This window comes from Lonchura striata, chromosome 29, assembly GCF_050655825.1.
Source record: "Lonchura striata isolate lonStrDom1 chromosome 29, ASM5065582v1, whole genome shotgun sequence".
Taxonomy (NCBI): Eukaryota; Metazoa; Chordata; class Aves; order Passeriformes; family Estrildidae; genus Lonchura; species Lonchura striata.
This window is the reverse complement of record NC_140731.1, coordinates 1,471,737-1,486,896: the sequence shown is the minus strand read 5'-3', so window position 1 is coordinate 1,486,896 and position 15,160 is coordinate 1,471,737. Positions and strand designations below refer to the sequence as shown.

Below are 15,160 nucleotides of genomic sequence, written 5' to 3'. Positions count from 1 at the left end.
CCCAGATCCATCCAGCTGTTCCCAAATCAGCGAATTCCAGGGAAAAACCCCAAAACGCGGATCCCGAACGGGCCCGACCCCCCCAGATCCATCCAGCTGTTCCCAAATCAGCGAATTCCAGGGAAAAACCCCAAAACGCGGATCCCGAACGGGCCCGACCCCCCCAGATCCATCCAGCTGTTCCCAAATCAGCGAATTCCAGGGAAAAACCCCAAAACGCGGATTCTAAACGGGTCCGACCCCCCCCAGATCCACCCGGCCGTTCCTAAATCAGCGAATTCCAGGGAAAAACCCCAAAACGCGGATCCCGAACGGGCCCGACCCCCCCAGATCCATCCGGCTGTTCCCAAATCAGCGAATTCCAGGGAAAAACCCCAAAACGCGGATTCTAAACGGGCCCGACCCCCCCGATCCATCCAGGCCGTTCCCAAATCAGCGAATTCCAGGGAAAAACCCCAAAACGCGGATTCTAAACGGGCCCGACCCCCCCAGATCCACCCGGCTGTTCCTAAATCAGCGAATTCCAGGGAAAAACCCCAAAACGCGGATTCTAAACGGGCCCGACCCCCCCAGATCCATCCAGTTGTTCCCAAATCAGCGAATTCCAGGGAAAAACCCCAAAACGCGGATCCCGAACGGGCCCGACCCCCCCAGATCCATCCGGCTGTTCCTAAATCAGCGAATTCCCGGGAAAAACCCCAAAACGCGGATTCTAAACGGGCCCGACCCCCCCCCGACCCCCCCAGATCCATCCAGCTGTTCCCAAATCAGCGAATTCCAGGGAAAAACCCCAAAACGCGGATCCCGAACGGGCCCGACCCCCCCAGATCCATCGGGCTGTTCCTAAATCAGCGAATTCCAGGGAAAAACCCCAAAACGCGGATTCCCCTCCCCCCAGTGCCTCTTTCCTTGTTTTTTTTTTTTTTTTTTTACCAATTCTTGTTGGTTTTTTTTTACCAATTCTTGTTTTTTTCTTTTTTTTTTACCAATTCTCGTTGTTTTTCTTTTTTACCAATTCTCGTTGTTTTTATTTTTACCAATTCTCGTTGTTTTTTTTTTTTACCAATTCTCGTTGTTTTTTATTTTTACCAATTCTCGCCTTTATTAATTCCAGAATTCCACAGCAGACGCCGCGAGGCAGCGACCCACGACCCCCCCCCGAGGGAAACTGAGGCAGGACCCAGCCCCCAGCCCCTAAAGGAGCCCTAAGCCCCCTCCCGAGCGGGGAAACTGAGGCAGGGGCTCACCCGCTGCCCTGTAGTGTCGCCCTAAATCCTGTTCTGAGTGGGGAAACTGAGGCAGGGACCCATCAGTTCCCGTCTGCCCAGCCCCAAACTGGTCAAACTGGGCCAGGGACACCCCAGGGTCCTTTCCCTCAGTGTCTGAGTGGGGAAACTGAGGCAGGGACCCTCCAATCTCCTTCCCCTCCGTTTCTGAGTGGGGAAACTGAGGCAGGGACCCCCCGACTTTCTTCCTCTTAGTTCCTAGGCGGGGAAACTGAGGCAGGGACCCTCCAATCTCCTTCCCCTCCGTTTCTGAGTGGGGAAACTGAGGCAGGGACCCCCCGACTTTCTTCCTCTTAGCTCCTAGGTGGGGAAACTGAGGCAGGGACCCTCCAAATTCCTTTCCCTGTGTTTCTGGGTGGGGAAACTGAGGCAGGGACCCCCCAACCTCCCTCCCCTCATCTCCTGAGCAGGGAAACTGAGGCAGGGACCCCCTATTTTTCTTCCTCTTAGCTCCTGAGTGGGGAAACTGAGGCAGGGACCCGTCAACCTTCTTCCCCTCAGCTCCTGAACGGGGAAACTGAGGCAGGGACCCCCCAACCTCCTCTCCCTCATCTCCCGAGCAGGGAAACTGAGGCAGGGACCCCCTATTTTTCTTCCTCTTAGCTCCTGAGTGGGGAAACTGAGGCAGGGACCCCCCAAGCTCCTCTCCCTCCTCGGTAAACTGAGGCAGGCCCCCCCCCGCCTCCTGTCCCTCGCAGGTAAACTGAGGCAGGGACCCCCCCGCCTCCTCTCCCTCGTAGGTAAACTGAGGCAGGGACCCCCTATTTTTCTTCCTCTTAGCTCCTGAGTGGGGAAACTGAGGCAGGGACCCTCCAAGCTCCTCTCCCTCCTCGGTAAACTGAGGCAGGGCCCCCCCCACCTCCTGTCCCTCGCAGGTAAACTGAGGCAGGGACCCCCCCGCCTCCTCTCCCTCGCAGGTAAACTGAGGCAGGGACCCCCCCGCCTCCTCTCCCTCCTCGGTAAACTGAGGCAGGGCCCCCCCCGCCTCCTCTCCCTCCTCGGTAAACTGAGGCAGCGGCCTCCCCAGCGCCTCGCCCTCCTCCCGCAGCCCCAGCAGCCGCAGCACGCCCAGCTCCGCCAGCCGCGCCCGCGCCTCGCTCCGCCAGCCGCGGTTGGCGCGGGCGTTGCGGGGGGACGGGTGCGGGATCCAGGCCACGGGCACGGGCAGCCCCGCGTCCCGCAGCGCCCGGCGCGCCCGCAGCTCGGCCACGCGGCCCACGGCCACCACGAGCCGCACGCCGAGCGCGGCCACGGCGGCGGCGAGCGCGGCGGAGCACGGCGCCAGCAGCCGCTCCCGCTCGGCCGCCCGCAGCTCCGGCGGGGCCACGTTGCGGCCGCTGGCGGCCAGGAAGAGCAGCGGGCACAGGTTGTGCACGAAGCAGCGGCGGAAGAAGGCGCGGGGCTCCGGGCACAGGCTCCGCACCAGCCCCCAGAAGCGGCCGCCGCTCACCTCGGCCCGCGGGCAGCGCAGCCCCAGCACCGGCCGCTTCGGGTGCTCCCCCGGCGGCCGCTGCACCGCGCCCGACACCCGCAGCCACTCCCGGACGTGCCACGCGTCGCCGAACGGCACCTGCGGGACGGGGGGGGGCGTCAGAGAGGGGGGGACACGGCGGGGACAGCCCCGGCCCCCCCGTGCCTCAGTTTCCCCCCGTGGGATACAGCGGGACCCCCCCCGTGCCTCAGTTTCCCCCCATGGGATGGACTGGGACCCCCCCCCGTGCCTCAGTTTCCCCCCATGGGATGGACTGGGACCCCCCCCGTGCCTCAGTTTCCCCCCATGGGATACAGCGGGACCCCCCCCCGTGCCTCAGTTTCCCCCCGTGGGATAGAGCGGGACCCCCCCGTGCCTCAGTTTCCCCCCGTGGGATAGAGCGGGACCCCCCCCCGTGCCTCAGTTTCCCCCCATGGGATGGACTGGGACTCCCACCGTGCCTCAGTTTCCCCCCATGGGATGGACTGGGACCCCCCCCGTGCCTCAGTTTCCCCCCATGGGATACAGCGGGACCCCCCCCGTGCCTCAGTTTCCCCCCGTGGGATAGAGCGGGACCCCCCCGTGCCTCAGTTTCCCCCCATGGGATGGACTGGGACTCCCACCGTGCCTCAGTTTCCCCCCATGGGATGGACTGGGACCCTCCCGTGCCTCAGTTTCCCCCCATGGGATGGACTGGGACCCCCCCCCGTGCCTCAGTTTCCCCCCGTGGGATACAACGGGACCCCCCCCGTGCCTCAGTTTCCCCCCGTGGGATACAGCGGGACACCCCCCCGTGCCTCAGTTTCCCCCCGTGGGATACAGCGGGACCCCCCCGTGCCTCAGTTTCCCCCCATGAGATGGACTGGGACGCCCCCCCGTGCCTCAGTTTCCCCCCATGGGATGGACTGGGAACCCCCCGTGCCTCAGTTTCCCCCCGTGGGATACAGCGGGACCCCCCCGTGCCTCAGTTTCCCCCCATGGGATGGACTGGGACCCCCCCCCGTGCCTCAGTTTCCCCCCGTGGGATAGAGCGGGACCCCCCCGTGCCTCAGTTTCCCCCCATGAGATGGACTGGGACGCCCCCCCGTGCCTCAGTTTCCCCCCGTGGGATAGAGCGGGACCCCCCTGTGCCTCAGTTTCCCCCCATGGGATGGACTGGGACCCCCCCGTGCCTCAGTTTCCCCCCATGGGATGGACTGGGACTCCCACCGTGCCTCAGTTTCCCCCCGTGGGATGGACTGGGACTCCCACCGTGCCTCAGTTTCCCCCCGTGGGATGGACTGGGACTCCCACCGTGCCTCAGTTTCCCCCCATGGGATACAGCGGGACCCCCCCCGTGCCTCAGTTTCTCCCCATGGGATGGACTGGGACCCCCCCCGTGCCTCAGTTTCCCCCCATGGGATGCCGGTGCCCCCCAGCACTTCTCCCCCGCAGCCCCATCCCCTCCCGGTGCCCGCAGCCCCCTCTCCCCTCTCTGCCGGTGCCCCCCGCCACCTCCCGGTGCCCACATCCCTCCACCCCCCGTGTCCCGTGCCCCCCATCCCCTCCCGCCTCCGCCTCCGCTCCCCGCTGCCCTCCCGGTACACCGAGCCCCTCTCCCCGTGCCCCCCACCCGCTCCCGGTCCCCTCCCGGTACCCCCAGCCCCTCTCCCGGTGTCCCGGTATCCCCAGCCCCGCTCCCCCTCCCGGTGCCCGGTCCCGCTCCCTCTCCCCACTCCCCCTCCGGGTGTCCCGGTGCCCCCAGCCCCTCTCCCGGTGTCCCGCTCCGTCTCCCGCTCCCGCTGCCGGTCCCGGTGCCCGCTCCCCCTCCCGGTGTCCCGGTGCCCCTCTCCCTCTCCCCGCTCCGGTCCCGGTGCCCGGTGCCCCTCTCCCGCTCCCCTCTCCGGTCCCGGTGCCCGGTGTCCCTCTCCCTCTCCCCTCTCCGGTCCCGGTGCCCGGTGTCCCTCTCCCTCTCCCCTCTCCGGTCCCGGTGTCCCTCTCCCTCTCCGGTCCCGGTGCCCCTCTCCCTCTCCGGTCCCGGTGCCCCTCTCCCCTCTCCCTCTCCGGTCCCGGTGCCCGGTGCCGCCGCGGTGCCGGCGGGCGCACCCCGGTCTGCGCCATGCCGAAGGGCCCGGGGTTCATGCCGAGGAAGAGCACGGCGGGCGGGCGGCGCAGGAAGCGGCGCACGAAGCGCCGGTGCGGCTCCCAGGCGTACTCGAGCGGGGCGTACACCGCGGCCACCGGCGGCCCCGGCGGCGGCAGCGCCCGCAGCCGCTCGGACAGCGCCCGCTGCAGCGCCAGGAACCGCGCCGCCAGGCCTTCGGCCCCGGCGGCATCCTCATCATCCTCATCCTCGTCATCCTCATCCTCATCCTCGTCATCCTCATCCTCATCCTCGTCATCCTCATCCTCATCCTCATCCTCATCCTCGTCATCCTCATCCTCATCCTCATCCTCAGCCTCATCCATCATCCATCGTCCATCTTCATCTGCAGCCCCGGCTCCCTCCTCTTCCTCATCCATCGCTCCTTCCTCCTCCTCCTCCTTCCGCTCCATCCCCCATGGCCTGCGGGGACAGAGGGGTGGCAGAGGGGACACGGGGGACACGGGGGACACGGGGGACAGGGGAGCCCCGGGGGTGACAGAGGAGCCCCGGGGTGGCACAGAGGGGACAGGGGACACCGGGGGTGGCACAGAGGGGACAGGGGACACCGGGGAGGGGACAGGGGACACCGGGGGGGGGACAGGGGAGCCCGGGGAGGGGACAGAGGGGACAGGGGACACCGGGGAGGGGACAGGGGAACCCGGGGGGAGGACAGAGGAGCCCCGGGGTGGCACAGAGGGGACAGGGGACACCGGGGAGGGGACAGGGGACAGCGGGGAGGGGACAGGGGAGCCCGGGGGGGTGACAGCGGAGCCCGGGGGTGACACAAGAGGGGACAGGGGACAGCGGGGAGGGGACAGCGGAGCCCGGGGGGGTGACAGCGGAGCCCGGGGGTGACACAAGAGGGGACAGGGGACAGCGGGGAGGGGACAGGGGAGCCCGGGGGGGGACAGAGGAGCTCCGGGGGTGGCACAGAGGGGACAGGGGACAGCGGGGAGGGGACAGGGGAGCCCGGGGGGGGACAGAGGAGCTCCGGGGGTGGCACAGAGGGGACAGGGGACACCGGGGGTGACACAAGAGGGGACAGGGGGGACCCGGGGAGGGGACAGGGGAGCCCGGGGAGGGGACAGAGGGGACAGGGGGGACCCGGGGGGGGACAGGGGAGCCCGGGGAGGGGACAGAGGGGACAGGGAAGTTCCCTCACGCCCCGCTCCCCCCGTGACGTCACACACTACACCGATGACGTCACGGCCGCAGCGAGCCCATCCTGGCCCCGCCCCCTGCCCATCCTGGCCCCGCCCCCTGCCCCGCCGGAACCCGCCCCTTCCCCATTGGCCCCGCCCCCTGCCCCTTCCCGGCATGCCCCGCGCGCGGGGGGCGTGGCCCGGCCCTTTGTCTGCGCGCGGAGTTTCCCATCGTGCTTTGCGGCGGGAAAACTTCCCCGAAAATCCCACCCAGACCCCCAAAAATCCCACCCAGACCCCCACAATTCCCCCCAGACACCCCCAAAAAAATCCCACCCGGAGACCCCCAAAGTCCCACCCAGACCCCCCAAAATCCCCCCAAAGTCCCACCCAGACACCCCAAAATCCCCCCCAGACACCCCAATTCCCCCCCCCACACGCCCAAATCCCTCCCAGTGCCCCCCAAATGCCCCCAGACCCCCGAAAATCCCTCAGAGTCCCCCAAAATGTCCCCGAACCTCGGGGGGGCGGTGCGCCGGGCAGGGGGCGGGGCCCGCTCAGGCCACGCCCCTTCCGCGGCGGGGGAGGGGCGCGCGGAGCTGCGGCGGCGCGAGCGCGCCCCCTAGCGGGCGCGGGAGGAACCGGCCGCGAAATCCCCAACCCCCCCCGGTGTCACCCGAGTGTCCCCAAACCCTCCTCGGTGCCACCCGAGTGTCCCCAAACCCTCCTCGGTGCCACCCGAGTGTCCCCAACCCCCCCCGGTGTCACCCGAGTGTCCCCAAACTCCCCCCGGTGTCACCGAGTGTCCCCAACCCTCCTCGGTGCCACCCGAGTGTCCCCAATCCCCCCCCGGTGTCACCGAGTGTCCCCAAACCCTCCTCGGTGCCACCCGAGTGTCCCCAACCCTCCTCGGTACCACACCAGTGTCCCCAAACTCCCCCCGGTGTCACCCCAGTGTCCCCAACCCTCCTCGGTGCCACCCAAATGTCCCGGTGACACCCAGGTGTCCCCAAGCCCCTCCCCTGTCACTGTGGTGTCCCCACCCAGGCCCTGTGTGTGACCCCAGTGCCACCCCCGCTGTCCCCAACACCCCCCGGGTGTCCCCAGTGCCACCCCCGCTGTCCCCAACACCCCCCGGGTGTCCCCAGTGCCACCCCCGCTGTCCCCAACACCCCCCGGGTGTCCCCAGTGCCACCCCGTTGTCCCCTCCGGGTCCCCTTTGTCCCCGCCTGCAGTGCCGAGCTGCCACCACCAGGGGGCACCGCCGGGGCACCGGAGGGCAGCACCGAGGGGACACTGAGGCATACTGGGGACACTGGGGACACTGGGGGACACTGGGGACACTGGGGCATACTGGGGACACTGAGGCATACTGGGGACACTGGGCCAGGCTGGGGACAGTGGGCTGGGGACATTGGGGACACTGGGCCATACTGGGGACACTGAGGCATACTGGGGACACTGGGGGACACTGAGGCATACTGGGGACACTGGGGGACACTGGGGCATACTGGGGACACTGGGGACACTGAGGCATACTGGGGACACTGGGCCTCACTGGGGGACACTAAGTCATACTGGGGACACTGGGGACACTGAGGCATACTGGGGGACACTGGGGACACTGGGGGACACTAAGTCATACTGGGGACACTGGGCCAGGCTGGGGACAGTGGGCTGGGGACACTGAGGGGACACTGGGCCTCACTGGGGACATCCAGCCATAGTGGTGACACCGTGCTGGAGACACTGGGCCTTGCTGGTGACCCTGTGCAGGTGACACTGAGGTGACACCAGGCTGTACTGGTGACACTGAGGTGACCCCAGGCCGTGCTGAGGTGACACTGAGGTGACCCCAGGCTGTACTGGTGACACTGAGGTGACCCCAGGCCATGCTGAGGTGACACTGAGGTGACCCCAGGCCGTGCCGGTGACCCCGTGCCGGTGACGCCGGTGTCCCCAGCCCCAGCAGGTGACAGCTCTGAAAAGTGACCGTTTATTGGAAGCAAACCCGGGGGGTGGGGACAACACGGGGACAGAGGGGACACCCCGGGGGGGCCCCACTAAAAACACCGACGTTAAAAAACACCAAAATGCGGGGACACCCCGGATGTGGCCCGGGGACGGCTGGGGACACCCAGGGGAGACCTCAGGGACACCCAGGGACACCCTGGGGAGACCTCGGGGACACCCAGGGACACCCAGGGACACCCTGGGACACCCTGGGAACACCCAGGGACACCCAGGGGACACCCCAGGGACATCCAAGGACACCCTAGGGAGACCCAGGGACACCCCAGGGACACCCCACGGACATCCAAGGACACCCTAGGGAGACCCAGGGACACCCCAGGGACATCCAAGGACACCCAGGGACACCTGGGGACACCCCAGGGACACCCTGGGACACCCTAGGGAGACCCAGGGACACCCCAGGGACACCCCACGGACATCCAAGGACACCCTAGGGAGACCCAGGGACACCCCAGGGACATCCAAGGACACCCAGGGACACCTGGGGACACCCCAGGGACATCCAAGGACACCCAGGGACACCTGGGGACACCCCGGGGATGGCTGGGGACACCCAGGGCCACCCCGGGCCGGGGCTCAGCTGCGGGGCGGGTCCCGCTCCTTGGGCTCGCTGTCCTCGGGGTACGCGTGCCACGTCAAGCGCTCCTCGTAGAAGGCGATGACGATCTGGGGACAGCGCAGGTTGGCCTCCTTGGCCAGCACCAGGTCAGCCTCGTCCGTGTCCTTCCTGCGGGGACACGGGGACAGAATGGGGACACGGGGACAGAATGGGGACACGGGGACAGGCTGGGGACATGGGGACAGAATGGGGACACGGGGACAGGCTGGGGACACGGGGACAGGCTGGGGACATGGGGACAGAATGGGGACATGGGGACAGGCTGGGGACACGGGGATGGACTGGGGACACGGGGACACAACGGGTCAGGGGACAGGCTGGGGACACGGGGACAGGCTGGGGACACGGGGACACAACGGGTCAGGGGACAGGCTGGGGACACGGGGATGGACTGGGGACACGGGGATGGACTGGGGACACGGGGACACAACAGGTCAGGGGACAGGCTGGGGACATGGGGACAGGCTGGGGACACAGGGACGGACTGAGGACATGGGGACACAACGGGTCAGGGGACAGGCTGGGGACACGGGGACAGGCTGGGGACACGGGGACACAACGGGTCAGGGGACAGGCTGGGGACACGGGGACGGACTGGGGACACAAATTGGGGACACAAGCGGGGGACATGAACTGGGGGACAAGGACAACCTGGGGACACAAACTGGGGGACACAAACACGAACTGAGGCACAAACGGGGGACACAAACAGGAACTGGGGACACAAACAGGAAGTGGGGGTCCCGGGGGTCCCGGGGCCAGCGCGGCGCTGGCCTCACCACTTCATGAGGAACATGAGGTCCCCGCAGGAGTCGGTGGCCCCGATGATCTTCTCGGGCTCCAGCCCCCGCTCGAAGCCGCGGGCGATGTCATTGCTCTGCGGGTTTGGGGGAAAATGGGTCGATTTCGGGGAAAAAGGAGATGGTTTTAGGGAAAAATGGGATTTTGGGGGGAGGAGAGGCCAGGGAAGGGTCCCCAGTGGTGGCACCGAGGGATGGCCCCGTGCCTGGGCCCTGTCCCCTTCCCTGGTGGCCACTCCAGGAGTTCCCATGGAGAGGACACTGGGTGCCACTGTCCCCAGTCCTTGTCCCCATCCCTGTGTCCCCATCCCCTCCTGGTGTCCCTGTGCCCATTGCTTGGTCCCTTGTCCTCATCCCTCAATTCCCATTCTCTTCCTGTGTCCCTGTCCCCTCCCGGTGTCCCTGTCCCCATCTCTGAATTCCCACCCCCATCCTGGTGTCCCTGACCCCGTTGCTTGGTCCCTTGTCCCCATCTCTGAATTCCCACCCTCATTCTTGTGACCCTGTCCCCATCCTGGTGTCCCCATCCCCATCCTGGTGTCCCTGTCCCCTCCTGGTGTCCCTGTCCTCCTCCCGGTGTCCCTGTCCCCTCCCGGTGTCCCTGTCCCCTCCTGGTGTCCCTGTCCCCATCCTGGTGTCTCCATCCCCATCCTGGTGTCTCCATCCCCATCCTGGTGTCCCTGTCCCCTCCTGGTGTCCCTGTCCCCTCCCGGTGTCCCTGTCCCCTCCTGGTGTCTCCATCCCCATCCTGGTGTCCCTGTCCCCCTCCCGGTGTCCCTGTCCCCTCCTGGTGTCCCTGTCCCCATCCTGGTGTCCCCATCCCCATCCTGGTGTCCCTGTCCCCTCCCGGTGTCCCTGTCCCCATCCCCTCCTGGTGTCCCCGTCCCCATCCCGGTGTCCCCATCCCCTCTTGGTGTCCCCATCTCCTCCCGATGTCTTTGTCCCCATCCTTGTATCCCCTCCCAGTGTCGCTGTCCCCATCCCCATGTCCCCATCCCCTCCTGTTCCCAGCTGTCCCCGGTGTCCCCGGTGCCCCGTGTCTCACCTCTCTCTTCTTCTTGGCCCTGCCGTCCTCGCTGCCGGGCAGCCCCTTGCGCTTGGCGCCCTCGGGGCGCTCCCGGGGCCGCGTCCCCTCGCTGTCCCTCATGTCCCTCATGTCCCTCATCCTGCGGTCCTTGCGCAGGAACTGCGAGATCAGCTCGGGGCAGTCCAGGTTCTTCTCGGGCTCCCACGTGTTGTGCTCCCTGGGGACACCCAGGGGACAGGGGACATGGTCAGGGGACATGGCAGGGGACACCCAGGGACACCGTCAGGGGACACAGCAGGGGACAGGGGACAGGGTCAGGGGACACCCAGGGACACAGTCTGGGGACAGGGGACACGGCAGGGGACACCCAAGGATACCCAGGGACACCGTCAGGGCACGGGGGACATGGCAGGGGACAGGGGACACTGTCAGGGGACATGGCAGGGGACAGGGGACATGGTCAGGGGACACCCAGGGACACGGTCAGGGGACAGGGGACACCCAGGGGATACCCAGCGACACCCAGGGTACAGGGGACACCAAGGGGACATGGTCAGGGGACAGGGGATACCCGGGGACACCCAGGGACACAGAGGGGACACGGTCAGGGGACACCCAGGGTGTTGTGTCCCCTGTCCCTGCTGTCCCCGTCACTCACTCGGAGAAGCCCTTCCACTTGAGCAGGTACTCGGCCTGGCCCCTCACCACGCGCCGGTCCAGCACCTTCTCCACCACATACTCCTCCTCCTCCCCCGAGGACGAGCTGTCGGCGGCCCGGCGGCTCCTCCTGCCCATAGCGCAGCCACCGCTCTGGGGACAGGGACAGGGACAGTGACAGGAGTGTCACCATGGCTCAGGGAATGTCACCGTGGGACGTGGCACTGCCCTGCTCCTCCTGCCCATGGCACAGCCACCGCTCTGGGGACAGGGACAGGGACAGTGACAGGAGTGTCACCATGGGTCAGGGAATGTCACCGTGGGACGTGGCACTGCCCTGCTCCTCCTGCCCATAGCGCAGCCACCGCTCTGGGGACAGGGACAGTGTCACCATGAGTGTCACCATGGGACGTGGCACTGCTCCGGCGGCTCCTCCTGCCCATAGCGCAGCCACCGCTCTGGGGACAGGGACAGTGTCACCATGAGTGTCACCATGGGACGTGGCACTGCTCCAGCGGCTCCTCCTGCCCATAGCGCAGCCACCGCTCTGGGGACAGGGACAGTGACAGGAGTGTCACCATGGGTCAGGGAATGTCACCATGGGACGTGGCACTGCTCCGGCAGCTCCTCCTGCCCATGGCGCAGCCACCGCTCTGGGGACAGGGACAGGGACAGTGACAGGAGTGTCACCATGGCTCAGGGAATGTCACCATGGGACATGGCACTGCCTTGCTCCTCCTGCCCATGGCGCAGCCACCGCTCTGGGGACAGGGGACAGTGACAGGAGTGTCACCATGGGTCAGGGAATGTCACCATGGGACATGGCACTGCCCTGCTCCTCCTGCCCATAGCGCAGCCACCGCTCTGGGGACAGGGACAGTGTCACCATGAGTGTCACCATGGGTCAGGGAATGTCACCATGGGACGTAGCACTGCCCTGCTCCTCCTGCCCATGGCGCAGCCACCGCTCTGGGGACAGGGACAGGGACAGTGACAGGAGTGTCACCATGGGTCAGGGAATGTCACCGTGGGACGTGGCACTGCCCTGCTCCTCCTGCCCATAGCGCAGCCACTGCTCTGGGGACAGGGACAGTGTCACCATGAGTGTCACCATGGGACGTGGCACTGCTCCGGCAGCTCCTCCTGCCCATAGCGCAGCCACCGCTCTGGGGACAGGGACAGGGACAGTGACAGGAGTGTCACCATGGCTCAGGGAATGTCACCGTGGGACGTGGCACTGCCCTGCTCCTCCTGCCCATAGCGCAGCCACCGCTCTGGGGACAGGGACAGTGTCACCATGAGTGTCACCATGGGTCAGGGAATGTCACCATGGGACGTGGCACTGCTCCGGCGGCTCCTCCTGCCCATAGCGCAGCCACCGCTGTGGGGACAGGGACAGTGACAGGAGTGTCACCATGGCTCAGGGAATGTCACCATGGGACGTGGCACTGCCCTGCTCCTCCTGCCCATGGCACAGCCACCGCTCTGGGGACAGGGACAGGGACAGTGACAGGAGTGTCACCATGGGTCAGGGAATGTCACCATGGGACGTGGCACTGCCCTGCTCCTCCTGCCCATAGCGCAGCCACCGCTCTGGGGACAGGGACAGTGTCACCATGAGTGTCACCATGGGACGTGGCACTGCTCCGGCGGCTCCTCCTGCCCATGGCGCAGCCACCGCTCTGGGGACAGGGACAGTGTCACCATGGGTCAGGGAATGTCACCATGGGACGTGGCACTGCCCTGCTCCTCCTGCCCATGGCGCAGCCACCGCTCTGGGGACAGGGACAGGGACAGGAGTGTCACCATGGGTCAGGGAATGTCACCGTGGGACGTGGCACTGCCCTGCTCCTCCTGCCCATGGCGCAGCCACCGCTCTGGGGACAGGGACAGTGACAGGAGTGTCACCATGGGTCAGGGAATGTCACCATGGGACGTGGCACTGCCCTGCTCCTCCTGCCCATAGCGCAGCCACCGCTCTGGGGACAGGGACAGGGATGTCACCAGGGCACAGGGATTGTCACCATGGGTCAGGGAATGTCACACAGGGCCCCTCCTGCCACTGCTCTGGGGGCACGGATAGGAATGTCACCAGATTTGGGGACACCTGGGGATCCCCAGGAGGGATTTCGGGACATCCTGGGGATCCCCAAAAGGGATTTGGGGTAATTTTGGGATCCCTAAGAGGGATCTGGGATCATTTTGGATCCCACAAAAGGGATTTGGGATCATTTTGGGAGCCCCAAGAGGGATCTGAGGTCATTTCGGGATCCCCAAGAGGGATTTGGGATAATTTTGGGTCCCACAAAAGGGATTTGGGGTAATCCCCAAGAGGGATTTAAATTATTTTGGGATCCCCAAGAGTGATTTGGGGTTCCTTTGGGACCCCAAAAGAAATTTGGGGTAATTTTGGGATCCCCAAGAGGGATTTGGGATAATTTAGGGACGCCCAAAAGGGATCTGGGGTAATTTTGGGATCCCCAAAAGGGATCTGGGGTAATTTTGGGATCCCCAAGAGGGATCTGGGGTCACCTCAGGATCCTCAAAGTGAGACCCCAAGGGGGAGGCACAGGAGGGGCTGATTCCTAAAAACCCAGCGGGGATTTAGGCACAAAGAAACGTGATTTGGGCTAAAATCTCCTAAAAAAAAAAACAACGCAAAACCCAGAGAATTCAGGCAGAGCGAAACGGAATTTGGAATAAATCCCCAAAAACTGAAGGGGGATTTGGGAGCAGAGAAATGGAATTTGGGCTAAACCCCTTAAAAATCAAGATTAAAAAAAAGAAAAAAAAAAAATAAAGACGCTTTAAAAGCCCTCAAATCTGTTTTTTCTCCCCCCTTAGGGCAGGATTTGAGCGGATTTCTCCCTTTACACACAGCCCGAGGGGAATCCCTCGCTCCCGGCCGGAATTTCCTGCCGGACTCCCGGCGGGGTTCCGGGCGGGCTCCTGAGGGAGAAGGCGCCGCTTTGGGTGGGAAAAGGCCAATTTTGGGAAAATCCGCGCCCGGGAATGCTGCGGGAACAAAGGGAGGGCGGCGCGCGGAGGCCCGGGAGCGCCTGGCCGGGGCCGAAGCCGCGGCTGTGAGGGGAAAGCCGCCGCTGCGGGGCGGGGCGCGGCGCCCCGAGGGCCCAGGCTGCGGTTTTGGGGTGAAAAGCGGCGGTTTTGGGGTGAAAAGCCGCAGATTTGGGCTCGGAGCGCCCCGAGCTGAGGGGCCCGGCCGCCGGGCCTGGGGGCGGGGCCAGCAGCGCGCCGCCGCACGCCATTGGTCAGAGCCGCCGCGCGCCGCGCCCTGATTGGCAGCGCGCCCCACCGCGCGCCGCGGCCCCGCCGCGCGACTATTGGGCGGCGGAACCGTCACTCCGAGCGCCGCCCCGCCTGCCCTGCGCCGCTATAGGTCAGCGCGCCTGTCACTCGGCTCGCCGCCCCGCCTCCCGCTCGCTGCTATTCAACACCGCGCCCGCCACTCCCCGCGAGGCCCCGCCTCCCGCCCGCACCCATTGGCCGCCGCGCCTGCCCGTCACGGCGGCGGGCCCGCCCCCGCGCTGCCGCCCGTCCATCCGCCGCCCGCCGCCGGCGCTACCTGCGCGGAGAGCGGCTCCGGCGCGGGCCCGTCCGCCGCGGTCTGGCCGCCCCTCCGAGCCGCCGCCGCTCCGCGCTCCGCCCGCCAAAACCGCCCGCAGCGCGCAGGCGCCGCCGGCGGCGCTCCGCGCATGCGTCCGCCCGCCTTTTCCCCCCCTCTCCCCAAAGCCCACCGCGATGGGCGCATGCGCTGCCGCGGCCGCACCTTGGGGCCGGCGGGCGGGCGGCCTCTGCTCGCCGCCGCCGCCGGGAGTCGCCGCCGCCTCCCCGCTCTGCGCCCGCCGCGCCGCGCTCGCCGAGCTGCGCTGGGCCCGCCGCCGCCGGCGCTGATGGACGGCCGCGCCCGCCAATGGGCACCATCCCCCCGCTCTCCCAGCCAATGAGCGCCTGGCGAGGGGCGGGCCCTGTTTCTTTCCA

General features: G+C 66.7%; 2 protein-coding genes across 4 annotated transcripts; both read right to left on the bottom strand.

The window, feature by feature from the left end:
* Nucleotides 1-1,046: 1,046 nt before the first annotated feature.
* On the bottom strand, nt 1,047-6,699 carry SMUG1 (single-strand-selective monofunctional uracil-DNA glycosylase 1). 2 transcript variants are annotated; one of them, XM_085562792.1, is made up of 4 exons: nt 6,543-6,699; nt 4,843-5,302; nt 2,011-2,856; nt 1,047-1,824 (listed from the first exon to the last, which is right to left on the bottom strand). In XM_085562792.1, exons 2-4 carry the CDS (start codon nt 5,290-5,292, stop codon nt 1,195-1,197), a joined length of 1,926 nt encoding a protein of 641 aa, XP_085418918.1. In that variant the 5' UTR covers nt 5,293-5,302; nt 6,543-6,699; the 3' UTR covers nt 1,047-1,194. The 2 variants fall into 2 exon arrangements, with proteins under 2 accessions (XP_085418918.1, XP_085418916.1); XM_085562790.1 differs by having other exon boundaries at nt 1,047-2,856.
* A 1,307-nt stretch (nt 6,700-8,006) lies between these two features.
* Nucleotides 8,007-15,017, bottom strand: CBX5 (chromobox 5). 2 transcript variants are annotated; one of them, XM_077788682.2, is made up of 5 exons: nt 14,949-15,017; nt 11,163-11,314; nt 10,523-10,721; nt 9,457-9,554; nt 8,007-8,785 (listed from the first exon to the last, which is right to left on the bottom strand). In XM_077788682.2, the coding sequence occupies exons 2-5, from the start codon at nt 11,297-11,299 to the stop codon at nt 8,635-8,637; spliced, it is 585 nt and encodes a 194-aa protein (XP_077644808.1). In that variant the 5' UTR covers nt 11,300-11,314; nt 14,949-15,017; the 3' UTR covers nt 8,007-8,634. The 2 variants fall into 2 exon arrangements, with proteins under 2 accessions (XP_077644808.1, XP_077644809.2); XM_077788683.2 differs by lacking the exon at nt 14,949-15,017 and adding an exon at nt 14,745-14,894.
* Nucleotides 15,018-15,160: the final 143 nt, after the last annotated feature.

Bases quoted from the DNA above. Each gene is read 5' to 3' on its own strand.
- SMUG1 (XM_085562790.1), bottom strand. From the start codon at position 5,292: ATGGAGCGGAAGGAGGAGGAGGAGGAAGGAGCGATGGATGAGGAAGAG. The intron at 2,857-4,842 runs GTGCGCCCGCCG...CCCGTCCCGCAG, and splicing joins TCGGCATGGCGCAGACCGGG to GTGCCGTTCGGCGACGCGTG.
- CBX5 (XM_077788683.2), bottom strand. From the start codon at position 14,876: ATGCGCGGAGCGCCGCCGGCGGCGCCTGCGCGCTGCGGGCGGTTTTGG. The intron at 10,722-11,162 runs GTGAGTGACGGG...GGGTGTCCCCAG, and splicing joins AAGTGGAAGGGCTTCTCCGA to GGAGCACAACACGTGGGAGC. The intron at 9,555-10,522 runs GTGAGACACGGG...CCAAACCCGCAG, and splicing joins GGGCCAAGAAGAAGAGAGAG to AGCAATGACATCGCCCGCGG.